The 24453-nt window shown below is 39.4% G+C and overlaps 1 protein-coding gene across 2 annotated transcripts; it reads left to right on the top strand.

The window, feature by feature from the left end:
• The first annotated feature begins 2464 nt into the window (after nucleotides 1–2464).
• wdr5 (WD repeat domain 5) lies at nucleotides 2465–22960 on the top strand. Of its 2 annotated transcripts, none has more exons than XM_010893941.4 (14): nucleotides 2465–2547; nucleotides 3502–3631; nucleotides 6105–6213; nucleotides 6894–6967; nucleotides 8389–8478; nucleotides 11130–11219; nucleotides 14178–14261; nucleotides 16249–16304; nucleotides 16442–16488; nucleotides 16581–16656; nucleotides 17925–17958; nucleotides 18506–18580; nucleotides 18711–18798; nucleotides 18946–22960. In XM_010893941.4, exons 1-14 carry the CDS (start codon nucleotides 2507–2509, stop codon nucleotides 19044–19046), a joined length of 1095 nt encoding a protein of 364 aa, XP_010892243.1. In that variant the 5' UTR covers nucleotides 2465–2506; the 3' UTR covers nucleotides 19047–22960. The 2 variants fall into 2 exon arrangements, with proteins under 2 accessions (XP_010892243.1, XP_010892244.1); XM_010893942.4 differs by having other exon boundaries at nucleotides 2526–2707.
• The last annotated feature ends 1493 nt before the right edge of the window (nucleotides 22961–24453 follow it).

The following is a 24453-nucleotide window of genomic DNA, read 5'->3' on the forward strand; positions in this document are numbered from 1 at the left end:
TTTACAACGCGGTGGATGGTGAAGTGCGAAACTGAAAGTAAAAAGTCAAGCGCGTTAGTTTTTAATAAACCAAACAGTCATTCTCATGAGTAGTAGGCCTATATTTGAACTGAAAATCTGCTGTTGCTTCATCAGTTTTTTTTTAATAAAAACAAATTATCTATTCTTATAAATGCCTCATAAGCATTAACCTTTACTGTACTAAATTTGACCGAAGCAGAATCCAAAATACCCTGTTTTTTAAATAGAAATTTAAAAAATCTGTTTAACATTACTCAGGGCTTGACATTGGCACCCGCAAAATGCGGGTGGAATTCGTCGGGTAACGCAGTCACTCTTACTAGCCACTTTGGCGGGTGGCAAAACTCAAACCAAAATCTCGCCTGGGCTCTGGGTGTTGCCATGGTAAAACATGGCGGGAGAATAGCCGTACTGTCAATTAAATCTGGCAACCTTGCATTCAGTACAACACCCGTCCTGACATCGCGGAGATGAGTAACGTCAGAAATACAAGTGGATCTTAGTTTTCTTTTAAACCCAAGCATGTCAAAATATTTAAATAAAACGTAATAACCTCAAACTCGAACCAAGCCGCATATTTTTTTTTTTACTGTTCAGGTGACTTCTAGTATAGCCTACAATTACAGATGTATTTAAAGAGAGATCGCGAGACAAATGAAGATGAATGGTGAAAAGATAATCAGATTCGGGTGTGTACTATCACCAAGAACATTGGGCTATATATGCAATATACAGTGAAAAAAAATACAATTAACATTTTTCAGTCACTAAGAATATAAATATATGAACGTGAAGAAGACTTTGGATCAGCGACGGCAGCAGAACCTAGTACAGATGAAGCAGGTCAGAGGGGGAGATTAACGATGTGGCGTATATATATATATATGCCACTGGCTGTTTTAACAGCTTATATCCATTCGTGAATTACCTTGATACAGTAACTACTGTATGAATATAGGTGACAATAACTAACATTTCCGTCAAGTGAAAAGCTGAGAGAATAGTGTAGTCAGCAACATTTTTGTTTATCCTGAACAAATCCTAATAAATACTTTGAAAATCCACCAGAAATAGTTGCAATATAACAGTAAACAGTTTAATTTTAGGCTTCCTATAACTACTGAAGGTTGTAGCCAGCAAGGTTTTTGTCTATCCTGAACAAATCCTCCTTTGCCACTGGTCATTTTAACAGCTAATTACCCATTCGAGAATGGCATTGATACAGTATCTATCCATATATGTGACAATAACTAATTATCTTGAAAAGACAAGAGAATCGTGTAGCCAGCAAAGTGTTTGTTTATCCTGAACAAATCCTAATATCCACCAGAACTGTTTTATTTTAGGTTTCCTAGTACGTACCTACTGAATGTTGCAGCTAGCGAAGCTTTTGTCTGGCCTGAACAAATCCTGAGGCATAATATGTTTTGACAGTGATGGGAGGCAAACACAGGACCTGTTGTGCTGTAGTCTGCATCTCTAACCTCTACGCTAGTCAGTTAGTCAGCCAGTCAGTCAGTCAGTGACATTCGCTCTTCTAGGCCGGTTCCGCTTATGCGGTCCGGCAAAAAGGGCTTTGTAAAATAAATTAGATAGATTGACTCTCTTCCCTCTGTTAATTGTCCTGGTTCTTTTTGCTGTATTTTATAACTGAAACTCTTTACTTCCTGTTATTCTCATGTTTTGGATAGATCAAGTTATGAATGCTTTTGCTAACAATGATGAAAAAAGTGTGTAGAAAATGTGGTAAATTATGAAAATGTTTATAATATTATACTTTAAAGCACTGATCTCATTCCTACCTGTTGGCTGATTCTACCACAGGGATTTGGGTGAAAGTGAATACAACCTCACAAGTGGCCGCTCTCATTGATTCTCTATGAACCAAGGGATAGACCAGGGGAAAGGCTATTTTAGTAGAAGTGGGTGCAACAAATAATGCCTGAGGGGATGCAGTTGCTCATGGGTCTGTGAGGTAAAGAGTTGATATGAAAATGTGAGGGGAAAAAACTGATTTAGACTGTCCAGATTGGGATTCTGCTCACTATTGTTGACCATCAAAAATCACATTGGGAATTTAATTTGATTAAATTTGAACAACTCTGGAGGTAGTTAAAGCCACATTTTCTGAGTTTAGATTAGAAAGTCATCCCGATACAAACTTTTCATTGGAGTTTCGACTCCTACTAGAGCATAGTACTTGCAAGGAGGGTTTTGTAGATCCCACATACATTTAAAAACATGTAGGCACTCTAGATATTGTTTTTATGTATACGTTCTGCTAATGGCCTTAAATGTAAATGTTAAACGTTGACCAATCAGATACGCTAGGAAAAAGATAATTTTCAGTGAAAAGATCAGAAATGGAATCCCTGTGTAAATAATACGGATTTCCTTGCAGTGTGTAAACAGAGCAATTATAACGCCAATCAAAACGTCCTTACTTGCTTGCCGTAGCATTGTGCTAGCTTGAAGACGCACACACATGCGCAATGGGTGTTTTCTCTGCCACATTCCCCGCCTGAGGTAAGGCGAAACGAACTGGTCCTACATTTTTCCTCTGCTCAATTAGGAAGAAATTTGATTGTCGTATTTCTAGTGCACACATATTCGTATATATGATCAGAGCGGTCCCTAAAGGACAATAGTCGGTTGATCAATTACATTTTAACACCAGGCTTTATCCGTGAGTATTCCTGATGTAATTGTTTGAATGGGGTAACGTTAGCTAGAAAAGCTAGCTAGCTTACTTAGCTACAGTCAATATAGCTTGAGTGCATGTGCAGTAAAAATATATTACTGTACTTTAGCAGTCAAACAAAACAGAAAGGCCACTTTCTGTGTAACATCCAACGTATATTATCATACCTAATTATCCAATGCAATTTGTCTTACATAGGATATGATTAATAGAAGACCTAGATTAGGTGAATGCAATAGCCACAGTATCAACAAGACGGGAATAACATTGCTTCGCTAGTTTGATGTTGAAAAGGCAGGCCCATCTCTGCGGAACAATCGAGCATTAGCGTAGAATGTCGGGCTAACTTACGTTACGTAGTTAACTCGTTGTTTCTTTGCTTGTTCTTAATATGGGACCAGCAAGCTAGTATTGTTTTTTTCTGTCCGCAAGACTCATATCTAGCTATTCAGCTAACTGTCTACTTAGCTAACGACGTTAGCTACAACAAGACATAACCGTATTGGACGCTACTATACCGTACTGATTTTAAGTACTGTATCAGGTGGTTGTGATTTACGTTACAGTACAAGCTAACAATTCCATCTAGATAGTTTGGTTTAGTGTCGTGTCCAGCAATATTTTAATCGTATGGTGTACGAGGCTAACGTCGTTATCAGTCATGATAACTTATAATGGCGTTGTTTTACCTGCGTTGTAGTTCACATAAATCGCCTGCCAACATATTAATCTTAGCATTTTATATATATAATATATATCATTGCGTTCCTCTTTTCCAGGCCAGTTGTCTGCTTTCAGGATACGATCCCCCTCCCCCACGGCTCCATCACTATCACCATGGCAACAGAGGAGAAGAAACCAGAAACGGAGGCAACTAAAACGTCATCTGCATCTGCCAGCCAGAGCAAGGTATGAGTTAAAACTAGGTGCAACAGTACATGTATTGTTGAAACCGGGATTCAGTTGGCCTTGTATGGTCTCACATCAGGTACAACCATAGGTATAAAACTATTATGTATGTTTCTCTTTCTATGGGTAGTGTGGCTGTTGTATGAACTGAAAGCTCTTGAAAGGGAATGTGTTAAAATTACCGTATTAGGGAATAAAAGGGTTTTACATGGCATCACTGTTAGTAAACATTGGCACTTTGGAAATCCTGTTTGTCCTTTGTTTGACAAACCTGTATTTAAAATGTCCAAAGAACCTCCTCCATATACTCTGCTCAAAGAAAATGAAAGGAACACTTAAATCACACATCAGGTCTTGATGAACTAAATATATTGAAGATCAATTTTTCCCTAAGCTTTGTGTAATTAATTGACTACAAAATGACAGCTCGGTCAGTGGAAACAAATCACCAACCGATTGAGGGCTGGGTTCAAACTCGCACCGAAAATCTATGTAAACAATTGAAATCACAGGCTTTTCCAACTTGTGTGAATTTCATCACGACAACTCATAATGTGACTCAGTTGTGTGAATTGCCCCCACGTGCCTGTATGTCTTCGCGACTACGTCTGAGTGGATGGTGTCCTGGGGATCTCCTCCCAGACCTGGATCAGGGCATCAGTGAACTCCTGGACAGTCTGTGGTGCTACTTGCCAGTGTCTAATGCACTGATGCATTACATCCCAGAGGTTCTCAATTCTGGTCTGGGGAACGTGAGGGCCAGTCAATGGTATCAATGCCTTTGTCATTCAGGAACTGCCTACACACTCTGGCCACATGAGGCTGGGCATTGTCCTGCACTAGGAGGAACCCAGGGCAAACTGCACCAGTGTAAGGTCTGACAATGGGTCTGAGGATTTCATCCTGCTACCTAATAGCAGTCCGTTGGCTAACGTGGAGGTCTGTGTGACCCTCCAAGGATATGCCTCCCCAGACCATGATCCACTGCCAAACCGGTCATGCTGGATCATGTTACAGGCAGCATAATGTTCACCATGGCATCTCCAGTCTCTTTCACGTCTGTCACATGCTCAGTGTGAACCTGCTCTCATCTGTGCAGAGAATGGGGTGCAAATGGTGGACCTGCCAATTCTGGTGTTCTCTGGCAAATGCCAATAAAGCTGCACGGTGCTGGACTGTGAGCACAGGTCCCACTAGAGGATGTCGGGCCCATTGGTCAGAAACATGCACAACAGTAGCCTGCTGGAGGTCATTTTGTAGGGCTCTGGCAGTGCTCCTCCAGTTCCTCCTCGCACAAAGGAGCAGATACCCGTCCTGCTGCTAGTTTGAGGCCCTTCTAGGGCTCTGTCCAGCTCTCCTTGTCTAACGGCCAATCTCCAGGTATCTCCCCCATGCTGTTGATACTGAACTGGGAGACTCTGGGAGCAAACCTTGCAATGGGATGTATGGATGTGCCATCCTGGAGGAGCTGGACTGCCTGTGCAACCTGAATGGGCTGCAGGTACTACCTCTTGCTACCAGTAGTGACAAGAACACGAGCAAAACACATCTAGAGAAGAATCAGTCAGGAAGGATAAGGAGAGTGCAATTGTCTGTGGACACCACCTGCAAAACCATTCCATTTTTGGGGGTTGTCTTGCTGTTGCCTCACCTGTTGTCATGTTAATCTGCCCCAAAACAGGTGACTTACAGTTAAGGCCTAAAGTATTCATACCCATGGCAAATTGAGCCATAGTGAATTTCTATTTGTCCAATATGTTTTTTCTGGCTGGAAATGACATAAGTGACAAAATACGAGAAGACACTGTGATGGAGATTCAAATGAATAATGTAACTTTCTGTTTTTAGCCATGACTTAGTTGACTAGTAACTGCTGTTCAGCTGTTCTCAATTTATCTGATTAGAATGCTCTCTAATGGTGGAAATAACAAGACCATTTTAAATGGTATGGGAACTTACATTTTCTCAAATATTTGCAACAGATTCAAGGCCTATGAATAATGTTGGACATAGCATTTTTTGTAAAAATGAAATGGTGACCTTATTAATTTGTATCTCCAGTACAATGTCTTACCGTGTTTTGTCACTTGCATATGTCATTTCCAGCCAGAAGAAACCTAATGGTCATATAAAAGCTCACTATGGCAAAACATTTGGCATGGGTATGAATACTTTTGAGCTTAACTGTAGATTCACAATTGCTTATGCTTCCTAACTGGGCAGATTGATATCCCTGAAGTTTAATTGACTTGGTGTTATTCTGTGATTACGTATTCCCTTATTTATTTTACCATTGTGTATTTATGAAAAGGTGGAGTTGTAATACACTTCAAAATACACCAGATGTTTTGTGTGTTTTCTATGTTCATATTCTCTACAATTGTTTCTTATGAAAGTTTGTGTAATTTTCTGTTCAGATATCAGCGCTACTACTTCCCTGTTCAAAACTGGTTTTGTTTTGTCCTCTTTTCAGTCGGCACCAGTCAAACCCAACTACACCCTGAAATTCACATTAGCTGGCCACACAAAAGCTGTTTCGTCTGTGAAGTTCAGTCCCAGTGGAGAATGGCTCGCCAGTTCATGTAAGTTGTGTTTTAGGTGAGCTTAGGACAGTAGGTTTACCAAATAATTTAAATATGACTGATAACAATGCATCTCATAATTTGGTTGTATAATAGTTTATTCACTTATTTTAATTATAACTTTTATTTTTATGGCATGAACATACCCAAAAACATAATTAAAACCTCTTTCTCTCTCCTTCGCCCTCTCTCCCTTTCTAGACATAGAAAGTGGTTTTATGTAACTGTTTGAGTAAGGTCATGCCATATAAAACATGGACATTTGGATAAAACATGATTTGTTGAGGGAACAATTTTTCTCTGTGAAGTTTAAAGGGGACAGCAGTCATATGTGTCCATCTGATAATCTCTTTCCATCCATGTGCTCACATGTATATGACTACGCCTTCATAAATGGCTTCTGAATCAGTTGTAGGTAATGTAAATCAGCGGTTCCCAACCAGGGGTACTAGGACCCCTGGGGGTACTTGGCCTCTCCACAGGGGTACTTGAAAACACTCATGACACCATAGACTTACTAGTGAAATTAACATGAGGGGGTACTTCAGGGGTACTGAAAGCAGTGCAAAACATTTTGGGGGTACAGTAACTGAAAAAGGTTGGGAGACACTGATGTAAATGATCTTAAAACTCTTGGTTAATAACACTAGGGTAAAGTAACTTGTCTTAATGTTTTACAGCTGCTGACAAACTGATCAAAATTTGGGGAGCCTACGATGGAAAGTTTGAGAAAACGATTTCGGGACACAAACTTGTGAGTGTTGTAGTTACTATACAGTGGCTTTAAAGTATACCGACCCATTCACTTGAACATTTTGTTGTAGAATTTGAATCATTTATTACATTTTGATGTGCATACAGTATCCAATTAAAACAAAAACACATTTATAGACATATTTTCCACGTTGAAAATGAAAAACTTGTAATATAAGACTTGAATATGTACATGGTTTTTAGACCCTTTGCCATGATACTCCAAATTGTGCTGTGATGCCTTCTGTGTCTTTTGATCATCTTTCTGATGTCTCTAGAAGCTTGGGGTCCACCTGTGTTAAATTAAATTGGTTGGACAAGATATAGAAAGGGACATCTATCTACATAATGTCCCGCACTTCACATTGCATGTCAAGGTAAAAGTCCAAGGAACCTGTAGTCCAAAGAATTCTGTAGACCTAGTCTAATGACAGAAATTGTTTTGGTCTAATGACACAAATCAAATTATTAAACCTGAATGCCTGGTGAAAAAATCTTATCACCTGGCTAGTTCCAATCCCAGTGAAATGTGGTGGTCGGAGCCTCACGCTGTGGGGGTGCTTTTCAGCAGCTGCAGGGACTGGGAGACTATATAGGATTAAGGAAATGAACAGAGCAATATACTAAATATCTGATCCAGAGTGCGCAGGACAACATATTGGCAGAAGATTGATCTTCCATGACCTGAAGCACAGCCAAGGCACTGATGTGAACCCCATTGAACGTCTGTGTGGAGTCCTGAAGATTGCATTCCACCGATGTTCCCCGTCCACTCTGGCAGAGCTTGAGAGGATCTACAAGAAGAAACTGTCCAAATCCTGGTGTGCAAAGCTGGTAGGGGCTTCCCAAGAAGATTCAGCGCTGTGATCATTGCCATAGGCCCTTCTACAAAGTACCTAATAAAGGATCTGAATATTTATGTACGTGAGAAATTTCAGTTATGCAACTCTGTGTGAAAAGTCAATCACCCTCCACGTTTGGCTGCAATGACTGCAGCCAAAAGTTCCTGCAGTTGGATCAGTCTCGCATCACCATGGAGTAATTTGTGTCCGCACTTCCATGCAGAACTCTGCAATTGGTTATTTGTAGGGTTCTGAGCATGAGCTGCTCTTTCGTGTTCTTCTATATTTAAATTGGGTTTAGGTCTGGACTTAGACAAGGCCATCCAAAACAGTATCTTTTTTTTCTCTTTTTTCAGACATTCAGATAACAATTGATTGAGTTTTGTAATATGGTCTTTATAGCATGTCATCCTGGTCCTGAGGCATGCCCAAATGATCCCGCTATCATCATGCTTGACTGTTATACTTGCTATAATTGTCCCTCTGTTAAAATAGCTCATTATGAAGGTTTTCACAATTTTATGTTTAATGTCTTGATGAGTGCCTAAAGTGTGATTGGCCTTCTACTTGTAATCTGCAGGGGATCTCTGATGTTGCCTGGTCCTCAGACTCCAACCTCCTGGTTTCAGCATCTGACGATAAGACTCTAAAGATCTGGGATGTCAGCTCGGTAAGTAGCTGGTTGGGAAGGTTATCCATAAAAATATTTTAAAAAATGTATTACTCCCACAATCATATTTTTTTCTGCCATTTCAACCTTACTCTTGTTGGAATTGGCCTATGTAGATAGCGCTGTGTTGAAATGTTTACTACTGAAGCAATTTGAAAAGTGGATTAATACCATAGTTGCAATAGAAAGGGAGCAGTTTTGAGATTAAGCTGGAATAATTGTTCTAAAATCTGAGGGATCTTATTGTTGAAAGATATCAGTCAAGAGAAGGGTACAAAATAATTTCCAAAGCATTAGATATACCATGAAACACAGTGAAGTCATCATCAAATGGAGAAAATATGGCACAACAGAGACATTACCAAGAACTGGACGTCCCTCCAAAATGTATGAAAAGATGAGGAGAAAACTGGTCAGGGAGTCTTGCAAGAGGCCTACAGCAACATTAAAGGTGCTGCAGGAATTTCTGGCAAGTACTGGCTGTGTGCTACATGTGAAAATCACCCGTATTCTTCATATGAATGGGCTATGGGGTATGCTGGCAAGACGGAAGCCTTTTCTTACAAAGAAAAACATCCAAGCCCAGCTGAAGTTTGCAAAAACCAACTTCAAGTCTCCCAAAAGCATGTGGGAAAATGTTATGGTCTGATGAAACCAAGGTTGAACCTTTTGGCCGTAATTCCAAAAGGTATGTTTGGTGCAAAAACAACACTGCACATCACCCACAAGAACAACATACTCACAGTGAAGCATGGTGGTGGCAGCATCATGCTTTGGGGCTGTTTTTCTTCAGCTGGAACCGGGGCCTTAGTCAGGGTGGAGGGAATTATGACCAGTTCCAAATACCAGGCAAAACTTTTGTTAGAAAGATGACGATGAAGTTCACATTTCAGCACGACAACGACCCAAAGCATGCTTCCAAATCCACAGAAACATGGCTTCACCAGAAGAAGATTAATGTTTTGGAATGGCCCAGCCAGAGCCCAGACCTGAATCCAATTGAACATCTCTTGGGTGATATGAAGAGGGCTATGCACAGGAGATGTCCTTGAAATCTGACACATTTGGAGTTCTTTTGCTAAAATATTTCCTTTTGGAAATATTGCCACGTCAAGATGTGCCATGCTAATAGACGCCTACCCAAATAGACTGGGTGCTGTAATAAAATCAAAAGGTGCTTCAATATAGTATGTGTGCCTGGTTGCACACTTATGCGACCAGGTTATTGTAAGGTTTTTATTTTTCATTTTTTCCCCTCAAAGATTTTTGTTTTTCAATTGAATTGTTCACATTATAGGTCACATTAAAAGTGGAAAAAGTTCTGACATGATTTATTTTTGTCTCATTCTTTTACATCACAAAAACATGGCATTTTAACTGTAGATTTTTTACATCCACTGTAGCTGAGGAGGTCAGACACAAGATTGTAGCTCAGCATCGACATTCTCAAGGCTACAAGTCCATCTCCAGAGACCATGATGTTCCTGTTTCCACTACACATAATGTTGTGCAGTTCACCCAACCTCCCTTTACGTGGTGTTTAACGATGGAAGGTCACATTTAGGGATTGTTTGATTGGTGGAGAAAGCACCTTGATCAATTGCCAGATTCACCCTGAGCTTCACACAAGGATGTTTTTTAACTCGCACCATCATTTATCTTGATGATCAGTTAGTTGTTGCAGCCCTACCACCATCTGTATTAGTTTATTTTTTAAACTTAGCAATAGATAACCTCATTGCAAAAAGGTTTTCTAATGTTCAGCATTAAAATTATTTACTTCAGCGAACACAATGTGCCTTTGGAACACAGGGCTGATGGTTGCTGATAATGGGCCTCTGTACGCCTATGTAGTTATTCCATAAATATCTCCGGTTTCCAGCTATCGTTGTCATTTACAATGTCAACATTGTTTTTCGTATATATTTCATGTTATTTTAATGTATTTTTTCCTTTTGGAAACTAAGACATTTCGTGTGTGTGTGTGTGTGTGTGTGTGTGTGTGTGTGTGTGTGTGTGTGTGTGTCACACATATCACTATGTGGTGGCCTTCTACATACAAGTGTTTTTACAACATTGACCGGCAGAAAGTAATATGACTCGGACATTATTAACTTAATAATTGCACATGTAATTGGTATAGAATAAGTTGCATGGATGTAATTGGTGGAGATGTAAAAGAAATCATCGGCATATTCTACAATTCAAAAGTAATTTTAAATTGTCCTAATGTATAAAAGAAATATAGATATTTTGCTTATTTGTGTCAGGGCTGTTTTCCTTTGTAGTTTGTTGAGGTTTAAACATTTCTTCCCCCCAACAATTAAGCAATTTTATACTGTTGTAGGGGGCAAGTTGTGAACTTGAAATGTCTGTGTTCTGTAGCGTCACAGGATTTCCCTCATCATTATATGTTGTCATGCTGTCAAAAAAGCTGAGAAGTTTACTGCAGTTAGGCCTTTTTTTTTTGCTTAAGATGGAAATGTAGGTACTGTTCTTATGTCTGCATCCTGTATGAAGGAAGATCGAGGTAATTTGAATCAGATTTGTCTTTTCATGATTTGCCATGGTTGCTCAATCAACCATATTGGGCTGTTTTTTTGTGAATATTATATGTCCACCCCCCCCCCCCCCCCATTTTCTGATTGCAGGGGAAATGCTTGAAGACGTTAAAAGGCCACAGCAACTACGTCTTCTGCTGCAACTTCAACCCACAGTCCAATCTCATCGTCTCTGGATCGGTTAGTTCTATTGGCTTCATTAACTTATGCAACTTTCCTATTGTGTATATAATCCTGATGGAGTGCTGAATATGTTGCCAGGTGGTCTGCTTACAAAAAGAACATTATGTTCTCGTTGCCATCGTGGATACTTTACAGGGCTGCAATGGTGCGTGTATTTGCAACTGAACGGTACAGGTGTCTCTTTATGGTTTGCACCTGAACCCAAAGGAATACATTTTAAAACATTTTGAAAATAAACAACTAGCTAAGCTGTGTTGAATGGTTCTTGAATAATACTAAGCTGAGAATTTAACACATTGGGCAATTTTTTTTCCCAACGAGAGCCTTTGCACATGTCAATGCTTGTTGGAGCTTTTCCAAGCTTGAGTTTTGTAAGCTGAACTTGAGAAGGAACAGCTGCAATGGTGAGGGCTGGTAGCCGTTTGATAAAACAACATTGTGGAATCCTCCAGCTTCATTTAAATCTCCTGTTTGGCAGCGTTTAGAAATTCCAGTAAATGTCTACGGTGATCAAAAAAGTTTTTGATAAAACCGTAACTGTATGCTGCCACTGCTTGAAGTAGCCATACCTAAAATATGTTGACACTAGTGGTGTGTAGTCCGCACAGTAAACTCCCTTTACTGACTTTTGAGTAATGAGTCTTTTTGTGATGAATATCTTCATTGAAACGGTGTGTGTGGCTGCAGATATGAGCCCCTACTCTGCTTGAGAATAGTTTCAGCACTATTTCAGCAAACTGGTAGACCTGGTACCCACAGTATATTATTGTTAAACTATGTCCTGTGTTTACGGATTGTACTTTATTTTAGTTTGTGCTCTCATCATGCAATATATCCCAATCAGCCTTAACATTATGACCACTGACCGGTGAAGTGAATAACACTGAATCTCTTTATCATGGCACCTGTCAGTGACTAGGAAATATTAGGCTGCAAATTAACGTTCTGTCCTCAAAGTTGATGTTAGAAGCAGGAAAAATTGGCAAGTGTAAGGATCTGAGGGACTGACAAGGGCCAAATTGTGATGGCTTGACGCCTGGGTCAGAGAGTCTCCAAAATGCAGCACTTGTGGGGTGTTCCCGGTCTGCAGTGGTCAGTACCTATCAAAAGTGGTCCAAGGAAGGAAAAGCGGTGAACCAAGTGACAGGGTCATTGATGCTCGTGGGGAGCGAAGGCTGGCCCCTGTGGTCTGATCCAACAGACGAGCTACAGTAGCTCATTGTACCAATGCTGACCCATCTTCCAAAAGTGCCTACAATGGGCATGTGAGCTTCAGAACTGGACCACGGAGCAATGGAAGAGGGTGGCCTGGTCTGATGAATCACGTTTTCTTTTACATCACATGCATGGCCAGATGCATGTGCATTGCTTACCTGGAGAACACATGGCACCAGGATGCACTATGGGAAGAAGGCAAGCCGGCGGAGGCAGTGTGATGCTTTGGGCAATGTTCTGCTGGGAAACCTTGGGTCCTGCCATTCATGTGGATGTTACTTTGACATGTGCCATCCACCTGAACATTGTTGCAAACCATGTGCACCCTTTCATGGCAATAATATTCCCTGATGGCATTGGTTCAGGAATAGTTTGAGGAACACAAAAATTAGTTCATGGTGTTGACTTGGCCCCTCAATCCAATCGAGCATCTGTGGGATGTGCTGGACGAACTAGTCTGATCCATGGAGGCACCTCCTCGCAACTTACAGGACTTAAAGGATCTGCTGCTAACGTCTTGGTGCCAGATTCCACAGCACACCTTCAAAGGTCTAGTGGAGTCCATGCCACAATGGATCAGTGCAGTTTTGGCGGCAAAAAGGGGGACCTACACAATATTAGGCAGGTGGTCATAATGTTGTGGGGGATCTGTGTACTTCCTGAACTGGTGTTTTGTCTTGTCAAATAAACTAAAAAATGAATTTCAGTAACTGTTTGCAATACATTTTTTGCTGTACCGTACTTTGTGTTCGGTGTACCGTTACAGTCCTAGTACTTAAATGGTACGGTGGGGAGACTATTCCACTGTAGTTGCTCTGTTGCTGGGCATGGTCTTCTGCTGATGAAGTATGGGAGAGGACACTGTGCTCCAGACTAATACTCCCCCGTGTGGGCATTAGCACCACTCAGTTTTTGAGTTGGTGGCACCAGCCCAGGATTTGGTCATATTAGAAACTGTTTTCTGCAGCTCCACACAATAGGAAGTATGGTATTAATCATTTTATGAAGTCATTCCCAATGCTTTATTCTAAATCTGTGTTTGGTTGTGCATCATGGCATGATGACAACAAAAGCCAGATTGGGGTCTAAGGTGTAAAGGGGTAGGAATTGGTGTTGGTCATGTTCACCTGGAGAACCTTTTTACTTGTAAATTTAACATTTAGTTTCACAGTTACATTTATACAAATAATTTGGAATATGTTCTCTGATTCAGACCATACATACTATTGCTGATCTTCACCATCCCAAGTAACAACCCGTTTTAGTGTTTGCTTTGCTTTAGTTAAAAAGGCATTAGCTAGGCTAAATGACATTTAACTAATGTTATCCAGCTGCTTAGGGATTACTGTTTTCGGGAATGCCAGCTTCCTAATCCAAAAGCCAAGCACTTTTCAGAGTGCAAGCCACATTAAATTACAGAACCTTTTAAGCTTATTCTTAACATAAGAAGCAACTTGGAACCATTATTCTTGTTTTAAGAGTAACAATCTGTTTGATATTAAAAATAGTATATTGGATTTAGGTAACCACCTACCTGGTATGATGTGCAGATCGGCCTGTGTGACCAAATCATTTTTTACATGCATAGGCAAGTCAAAGGACCCCGAGATGTGATTAAATATTGCCAGTCTGGAGCCCTGGAGTACAATATTGCATGAGCTCCAATGCCAAATTTTTTATAGCTGCTGATCATTTCTTTTGGTCTGGAAGTTTCCATTAACATTAGTTGTTTTCTTCTAGTTTGATGAGAGCGTTCGAATATGGGATGTAAAGACCGGGAAATGTTTGAAGACCCTGCCGGCCCATTCCGACCCAGTCTCTGCAGTAAGTACCGCTCCCATCTGTGCAAATGTAGACCACAACCCCTTCAAGAAGGTTTTTTCCTGTTCATGACCATAATGAAGTTGATTATCATACCCTCTGTTTAAAGGTAAAGTTAATGTACAGTCATGTAAAAGTACCCCCATTTTATTTATTTTTGACATATTTGGACAGATTTCTGAACGAATGTATTGATGAAGGTAACCCAATTTAACAAATCACAATGTTTTACTTTGAATCCATGAATGAAATCAATATTAACAGAAATGCAATGTGGAAAATATCTGGGATGTTACAAAGTTATCTCTGAGCGGAAAATCCCAGACTACTAGCAGTATACAGTTGTGCTCAAAAGTTTGCATACCCTTGGAGAATTTCTGTTGTGTACCATTTGTATAGAAAACATGAGTGAGCAGGCAAAAAACGTCTATCTCTTTACATTCAACTGTAGGTCATAACAAAATGGCACAATCATAAAACAAAACATGGCAACAAAGAAAAAAATAAGCTGACCCTTGTTCAAAAGTCTGCATCCGCTTAGTTCTTAATACTGTGTATTTCCCCCTTTAGCATCCATGACTAGGTGCAGTCTTTTGTCATGGTTGTTTGAGACCCCAAATTCTTGCAGTTGGTATAGCTGCCCATTCGTCTTGGCAAAATGCCTCCAGGTCATGCAAAGTCTTGTCTGGCTGTCTTGCGTGAACCGCCCGTTTGAGACCCCCCCCGAGTGGCTTGACGATATTAAGGTCAGGAGACTGTGATGGCCACTCCAGAACCTTCACCTTTTTCTGCTGTAACCACTGGAGGGTCAACTTGGCCTTGTGCTTAGGGTCATTGTCGTGCTGGAAAGTCCAAGAGCGTCCCATGTGTAGCTTTCGTGTAGAAGAATGCAAATTGTCTGCCAGTATATTCTGATAACATGCTGCATTCATCTTGCCATCAATTTTCACAAGATTCCCTTTAGAGCTCACACCCCCCCCAAAACATCAGTGAGCCAGCACCATGCTTCAGTGGGGATGGTATTCTGTTCACTATACCCCTCTCCAAACATACCGCTTATGGTTGTGACTATAAAGGTCTAGTTTGGTCTTGTTACTCCAAATTACAGTGTGCCAGAAGCTGTGAGGCGTGTCAAGGTGTTGTCGGCATATTGTAACTTGGTTTTTTTGTGGCATTGGCGCAGTAAAGGCTTTTTTCTGGCAATTCGACCATGCAGCTCAATTTTGTTCAAGTACCATCGTATTGTGCTCTTGAAACAACCACGCCGTCTTTTTCCAGAGCAGCCTGTATTTCTCCTGAGGTTACCTGTGGGTTTTTCTTTGTATCCCAAACAATTCTTCTTGCAGTTTTGGTTGAAATCTTTCTTGGTCTACCTGACCTTGGCTTGATGTCAAGAGATACCTGAATTTTCCATTTCTTAATAAGTGATTGAACAGTACTGACTTGCATTTGCAAGGCTTTGGATATCTTTTTATATCCTTTTCCACCTTTATAAAGTTCCATTACCTTGTTATGCAGGTCTTTTGACAGTTATTTTCTGCTCCCCATGGCTCAGTGTCTAACCTATTCAATGCATCTACGTGAGAACTAACAAACTCATTGATTATTTATACACAGACACTAATTGCAATTTAAAAAGCCACATGTGTGGTAATTTTCACCTGTGTGTGTCACCTTATGTGTCTGTAACAAGGCCAAACATTCAAGGGTATGTAAACTTGATCAGGGCCATTTGGGTGATTTCTGGCATCATTATGATTTTAAAAAGGAGCCAAACTACTATGTGATGATAAATGGCTTCATATGAAATAGAAGGCTGATTTATTTTGCATAATCTGTCATTTTCAAAATCATTGCCAAAATGTCACATTCTGCCAGTGTATGCAAACAAATGAGCACAACTGTATGTCTTAATATGGAAAGAAAAGGAAAAAAAGCGGTGTACTTACCTTTTCTCAAGAATACTTACCTTTTCTGGTTTGTTGTTTAGGTCCATTTCAACAGAGATGGCTCATTAATTGTGTCCAGCAGCTACGATGGCTTATGGTGAGGGGAAATGTTACTTTTTTGTTTTGTTGACTACAATTGATAAACATATTGACTCAATGTGTTTTACCATCTGACCTAAATGAATATCCAAGTGTTGAAGCTAATGTATGAAACGATTTCCTGTCTCTCCATAGCCGAATCTGGGACACAGCATCAGGACAGTGTCTGAAAACACTCATTGGTAATTTTTACCAGCCCAAATTTCTGCATGTTTTCTACTGGAAAAGTGCATTTTATAGTTTTTATTAGAATTTCCTTTTATATCATTTACAGATGATGACAATCCTCCAGTGTCATTTGTGAAGTTCTCACCAAATGGCAAATATATCCTGGCTGCCACATTGGACAAGTGAGTGTATCTCTATCAGTAGAGCTCTGTCTGTTTCTTCATATTAGAATATGACACGACACCACCTTCCCTCATACATACAGTACATATGAAGTTTACACACCCTTATTGAAAATGTAGCTTTTGTTGAAGGAAATGCTGAAATGAAGACTGACTTCGTCTGACCTTTTTCAGCCTTTAATAAGATTGTTGCCAACAATTGAGTGAAAAACATGGGTCATTTTTCAGATAAAAAAAAAAAGAAACAATAAAAACCATCAATGGATTGCATTGGTGAAATGATGATTTAACTTGGAAGTGAGCAGCAGGTTTTGGGATGTGAGCTATTCATTACGTCCTAATGGCCTGATGCTGCCAACATGCTTGATAGTCAATACTGTGCACTTTGGGTGAAGAGCGGTGTTGGCTTTAGCCCATACTATATTTTTGAGTTAAGGCCAAATGATCTACCTTGGTCTCATCAGATCATAAAATTTATTCCCACATGGTTTTGGGGAATTTAATGTTTCTTCATGCAAAATGTACACAGGCTTTGATGTTGTTGTTTTAATGAGAAAATGCTTTGGTTTTGACACCTTACCACACAGCTCTGACTTATGGAGAATACGCTAGATGGTTGTACTAAGTAGGGATGGCCCCGTTCCTCGCAGAGGTTCCTGCAGACAAATGGCCATTTTGGCAGCCTCTCTTGGCCCAGTCATCTGTTTTGGATGGAAATCTTAATCTGTGCAATGCCCTGGTCATGCCATTTTGTCTCTTAACGATTGTCTTCAATGTTCCAATATACATGTAGTACTTTTGAAATGCACTGACAGATTCTTTTATTGTTTTTCTGAGAAATGTTCAAAAAAAATTTCTTTGGAATTTGGTTAGTTGCAAGATTGCATTCCAGGTGGGAAAAAAAAAGCCTGACAATGTCTCTACATTTAAGCCTTTACATCAACAAAAACTCCATTATGGGTATGCTTATAGCATCCACTTTAGTTGAATAACATTCTGTCCCATACGTTCATGCATAATACAATGTTACTTGGGTATTTCACTTGTATGGAGCAAGGCTATTACCTACTGGATCAATGTCACAGCATATTTGTCATGCTACCCTGCACCAGTAGAGGGCCCTATTAGACTGTCTTTTTGGTAACCCAGCCAAATACTTTCATTTCAATGGGAAGAAACACTTTATTGAATCAACTTCATCACTCATTCATTGTTGTTTTTGTGATACTGTCTTTTTACAGTGATACATTATTTTGTTTTTTTTTCAGCACCCTGAAGCTTTGGGACTACAGCAAAGGAAAAGTAAGATGTCATTTACTTTAATAGTGTTTCTGCATGTCAAAGCACTTTGGTCTGTAGTTATTAGTTCTACAGCCATTGACTAATTTATGAAGGTCAAATACCTTTTGACTCTTAATTTGTTCTGTAACCTTTTCCATGTTAATAGATAAATCGGGAGTGTGTAATTTCACCTCAAAAACCCATGTGAAACAGGAAGTCATAGAAGACCACACCTGAGTTCCTAATGACTGAAACAATATGAATGCGAGGATAATTCATAATCATTTCTAAGGATACCAATACATGTTTATTAAGATTTTCGTCTGAATAATTCCGATTTGAGGGTTAGGTTTCTCTTAATCTACTGTCATTTCAAACTGATATGCAACTACTTTATTTTCCTTTATGCTCACCTCTATCACAGGTGCCAATAATTCCAGAGGACACTTTAAATAAGTCTACCAAAGATGTAGCAATTTGATCCAATTGCAGTATTGTGGAACGTTCTTGATTTTAAATGTTTTGGTTCTCTCCATGTTCTCTTCTAAGTGTTGCTCTCTCTCTCCAGTGCTTGAAAACATACACCGGCCACAAAAACGAGAAGTATTGCATATTTGCAAATTTTTCAGTCACTGGTGGAAAGGTAAACTCATCCTCTCATTCTAGCATGCTTATCACTATACATTTACTATTTTTTTTCAAGGCGATGGCTACGTTTACCAATAGCTTCTTAACTATAATTCTTTGTCTTTCTTATGCTCTATGTATCTCAGTGGATTGTGTCTGGCTCTGAAGACAATATGGTATATATTTGGAACCTGCAGACCAAGGAGATTGTACAGAAACTCCAGGGACATACTGGTAGGAGGCATTTAACATGATAATAGGTTAAACTGATTATAGTTCTAAGGAGAAATACATGTTGGCAATTCTACACTCATGAAACACTACTAGTTACATTTTGGTTACATTTTCTTTGCTTTCTCCTCCCTCCTGCACTTTGCCTAGATGTGGTTATTTCTACTGCCTGCCACCCCACAGAGAACATCATTGCATCTGCAGCTCTTGAAAACGACAAAACAATAAAATTGTGGAGGAGCGACTGCTAAGCCCCTGGATCCTGGGAGTCCTTATTTTATTTTCATTTTTTTGTACTTTCATTTTTATTTTATTTTTCAAATATTTTTTATTGAACACATGGGCAGCACAGGAACTTTTACTAAAATGTACTCACTGTTTTTCTTTTTTTAAATGTTTTTAAGTTTAAACCAGTAAAATAAAAACAGGATTGAAAGAAACAAAACACAAACGAAAAACTAAGAAAATAAGTGCTCCTCCCCCTTTCCAAAAAAGACCCCAAATACCTAACCCCCTCCCCCACTGCTCTGACAAAGGGGCCAGCACACAAAGCCCCAAACCATAACCAAAAAGATTAGTGATCCAAAAGCACACGCTAGCCACTGTTTGAAAATGAGCAAGGGATTGCTGGAACTTCTCAAAGTTGGATGAATTGTCACTCAGCTGATTTTGAAATCTGTCCAAATGTAGTGTTTGCAAATTCACTGAGCCATTATTTAGACTATGGGACATTTTTCTTTTTCCATTAGCAAATAAAATCTGAATTCCCCTTTTCTATGACTAAAAAGTTAGTAGTTGGGGCTTAGATAGACTTTATGGACTTAAACTCACATAATAGTGGATCTGGGTGAAGCGGATCTCTTGGATGCTTGAGTGGGTCACAGATTCCCGACCTGCTTAGGTTCGAGCGCAGAGAAAAGCTATGATGCAGTCTTAGACATACATGGTTGATGTAGGGAACATTTTGAAGCAGACTTTGTAACAGATGAAGCAATTTCAAACACAGATGTTTTCTAACAATGTCAGATATCTACAGATTGGATATAATTGTAACGTTAACTGTCCCAGAAGTAACGAACTGGCATAACCTTCTTTACATAAATTGATCTATGTATGAATTCCAAAGCCTCTCCGTTGCAAAATGTTATTGTTAAGGTTACAAGGAGCAAAAGACAAGCTTTGTTGTAAGGTCAACATGCCCTTTAATTTGCTTCCAGATTTGCTTCCAGGCAGTGTTCTATGTATGAAAGGATTATGTTTATAAAGTGATTTCTCCAGTGTGACAGGAGACAAGAACATTGTGCCAGTAGCAAAGGGGTGGCATTCCTCACACTCAATTACAAGCCAGCAGGAGGTAGCCAGAGTGCTATCTAGCTAAAACATGACAGCGTGGATGTTAGTAGCACAATAATAAGATATTTAATTTGGTAGAACTAATCCTCCCTTCATCTTGGATTTGCAAAGGTCTATTTTACCTACCCTGTTATTTGTAAGACCATATAAGTGGATTGATGAATGAATCCATTTTTTTAATAAATGCCGTAAAAATAGGGATATTCTGTAAAAGGTCAGGTAATTGCAAAAAGAGAAGACGTTTGTTTTTCCAGAAGGGTTATTGTGAGGGTTCTCTAAAATTGTCTTGTGTTTGCCCAACAGTGGGAGGAAGTACACTTCTGTCATTTCAATTACTATATAAGTACTTTTGTCTCGGGCTATCTTAAATGTGAGATTTTGGCTTAGAGTGCTTTTGCATTCATATGACCATTTGTTTTCTCGTGTTCCTGTTAATTCTACATTCAGAGAAAGTTCTAAATAAATGAACAAAGTCCTGTATGGGTTACTGGCTTGGGATTCAGTTACATAGAGGACAATAGCCACATATAGAGAGATTTGAAGTCTCGTTAGTGTCATAACCCAATATACCAGAGACCTTATGGTTTGAGTGCAAGGTTCAATGGCCAGGGCCAAAAGCTGTGGTGAAAATGAACAATTCTCAACTATGTTTTATGAGAACATCCCCAATGTTGCATTTCTCTCTAACCAAAAACAGATTATGTTCCACTTGGCCAAGACCTTTTTTCACATTAAGATATACAACAGCAAGGTCCAAATTAGGTAATGTTTGAGAACATTATCTTGAAGTCAACAGAAACATAATGCTTGGGTGTAAAGAGTTTTCCCCACTGAAAATCTTAAGTTTGATGATCAGTTTTTGCTAAAATTTTCAGGTCTGTTCTGTGTTGCTAAATCTGACAATTTTAGTGGAACGTGATTGCTTTCTGAGTGGTCATTTTCATAGTTAATACAAATTCTCTACGATTCTTCCTATTCCCTAGATGGATTTGACTTTCTAGTTCCACGTTTTCCCTTAGTTTCTATTATGTATGTTGTCATTGAGTTAAAACGTTTATTTTGGCTTTCAACTTTGCATAGAACACTCTGGAGCTTTTTCTTTGGCCCCATGTCCCTGAGTCTCAAAGAGAAGGTAAGTGGGCTGGAATCTGAGTTTCTATGTCATGGTGTTTTGTTTTCTAGGAGTAGGGAAGTAATTTTGGTTTAAGCAAAAAGTAATTAATGTCTAACCATGCACAGGAGTGAACGTTGTATTCTCTGCTTGTGGGGTAAATAGATAAGAGACCTCATAGATTTATGGTTTTAGGAATTAGCTAGGGTTAGAAACACAATGAGAGAAGGATTGAAATACCTTTTTTGTCAGGAGGGGTTTAGTTAGCCTCGTCAGTATTACCAGAATTGTTACTCTGACAGAGAAGATGGGAGTACACTTGACCCATCCGTCTAAGCCTGTTGTGGTTGTTTTTTGTTAGAATGTATTATTGGAGGACAAGGACATCAAAGGGGCTGTAACTTTACCTCTTTGGCCTGTGATGACCCTTCATGTTCCAGAAGTAGTAATCATGCCCTGCCCTCATTTTTATCGGTCAAGGAATCATACATAGCGTGTGTTTCAATATAGATGACGCAGCTCCGTGCCCGAGCGATCTTCCTTATCCTCGCATTTAACTTGGTTAAATGTCCAAAACTAATACATGTGCATTCGACCACTGAACCTTACAAAGTAGAAAAGGGAACTGGATTCCACCACAGCTAGGAAGGTGCTCAAATTACGACATTTTAATAATTTTGGCTATCCTCAGTTTAATGGAGAAACAGCCATGTCAGCGTAAAACCTCTTGAACTATTCCTGGACATGGTGAACAGACCGAACTTGACATTAGCATGACTAACCAGAGTCTCGGCCAACTGGCTGGAGAGGAAGTCCGACTGAGTTCCTCTTGCTTCAGGTATGGCAATCAGTCAAGCATTGCTGCGTTTAGAACAGCTCTATAACATCAACTATTAGCTGTTGGTTGTTTTTCTCCATTGGAGGGTCATCTGCTTTTCACCTTCTCAATATGTGTTAAATAATACTATATTTCAACTCCCTTTCAAAGTCAGTGACTTGCTGAGAATGTAATTCCGATATTTTGGCAATGGCATACATTTTTGCATTTAGTCTGTCTGGCTATCTTGAAGTCCTTTAATTCTACAGAGCTGCAGTTAGCAGGGTCTGTTATTTTTGCCATGTGGTATGTCCATGACTGGGGCAAGTGCCTCTGATATTATGCTGGTCAGTATAAATCTCCACTAAAGTTGCACTATTGATTCAAAACATTTATTACAAGAGGTGTGAATACAAAACAACATAGCTTGGTATTTGTTTTTGTAATCGAGTTTAGGAGCCAAGCTCTTACCATCTGGCACGCCATTCAACCGAAAGTCTTGTACTTTCATTTGAAGAAAATGACTTTCTAGCTGGTTTCAGAATGCCTTTAGGACCAAGCCTCAACTAGAAGAACGAAATGTCCAGAAAATCACAACCACACACCTACTCTTATAGATCCAGAGCAAAGCCCAACCACCCCAACCCTCTGCTTGGTCTTGCTTGTGTTCTTAACATGCTGTAATATGTCTGCCTTACTCTTGCTGTGAGCTGGATGTTTGTGTTGAATCAATTTAAATATGAAACTCCAAACTGTTCCCATGTTATATTATTCTTTATTCTGTCTTTGTATGTTTTGGTATTGATACATGTTCTGTTTGTTATCCCCATTGAGCCGGATTTAATTATATTCTCATTGGCCCACTGTAAGGTGCCTTTCCTTCAGACTAATGGTTTGCTTCTGCTGTTTGGTTTCTGACATTTCATCAAAACATATATTTCATATGGGAATGCACTAGATAAGTGGCCTGGACATGTTTTTACCATGTGTTTTGCCAATCATGGAGTTAACTAGGCGAATATGGGATTAGACAAATGGTTATTTATTACAATATGATTTATTTGAACAGTCTGAAGAGTAGAAACAAAGTCATACATGGGATTACTTGAGGTTTGTGTTGGAATTATTATAATACAATCTGTTCTAAGCTCTGCTCACAATGCATTGATGCAGGGTTAAATCTCTTTGTAGACCCCCTTCCCAATCAGGTGGTGTTTTCCTCTGAACGCCTACAATGTTTTTTTACAAGTCACTGTGTTTCTGGTTTGGTTTAAACACTATGCCCTGAAACAGCAAGCACTGCCTTATTTTGAACTCACCTCTTCTCTCGCTTCTCTAAGAATGAGACCACGGGTGAGTGATGGGTCTGGATAGATTGCAAAGTATATTGACAAGCCTACATTAAAGGTGCCCTTGCCTGTTCCTTCAATGCATGTAACAGTCTCGGCATATTCCTTATACTCCAGTTCAAATTCCAAATAATCTTAATGGTGAGGAACGAAAATAATCAATCTTGTTTTTTTTAATCTATAGTTAAAAGAATCCAACATGGTCCATTGCCGTGTGCTGTTATTCAGTTGGTCCTAACTCTCTGGCTGTTACGTTTATCACAACCTGGTTTAGATTATATAGCACCGTGACCAAATATTGTGTTTCTGTTCTCCATTCTGTACATACAGTATCAACTGCATCAACATATGTATTGTCATTTGTTAGACATGCAGTCTTTCTGTATCGTGCTCTTTATTGTGTCTTAATAGTTATTGATTCAGTACACAACATAGATCCCCCCCACACTTCCTTCTCGATTTCCATAGCAATGCAGTGGTTTCAAGGGCTGCATGGAATTCTGTATCTGCATTCAGTCAGTCTAGATTTTGTGAATATACAATAACATTTGACAGCTATAACTTGTGACATAATAAAGACAGTTTTTTAAGCTGTGTGAAATGTGATGGTCAGTGGCACTTTCTAAGCAACGCCCCTCCATTTAACTGAGTGAGGACATATGAACAACACCAAGACAAAAGAAGTGTCAACGAAATGTACTTTTAGATTTTTTTTTTTTAATAATCTTTTTTTTTTCTTTCCATGAAAGAACACCAGAGAACAACCAACGAAGAACAGATGACTTTTTCCATCTCTTTAAAAATAAACAAAAACATAATGAAAGAGGATAATCCTGTTTTGTAGCGATCGGCCAAAAAAGCACAGGAACAAGCGTCAGTTTACCAGGATGATGTTGCCAACCACTCCTCAGCCTGGCAATTCACGGTCAGATTTTTTTTCGTCCCAATTTCAAATGAACATTTACACAATGTATACAACAGCCCACAGAAGGAATGGGGGATGAACAGAGTACATAAGCAAGGGTTAA

The sequence above is a fragment of the Esox lucius genome, chromosome 14 (assembly GCF_011004845.1).
Source record: "Esox lucius isolate fEsoLuc1 chromosome 14, fEsoLuc1.pri, whole genome shotgun sequence".
NCBI lineage: Eukaryota > Metazoa > Chordata > Actinopteri > Esociformes > Esocidae > Esox > Esox lucius.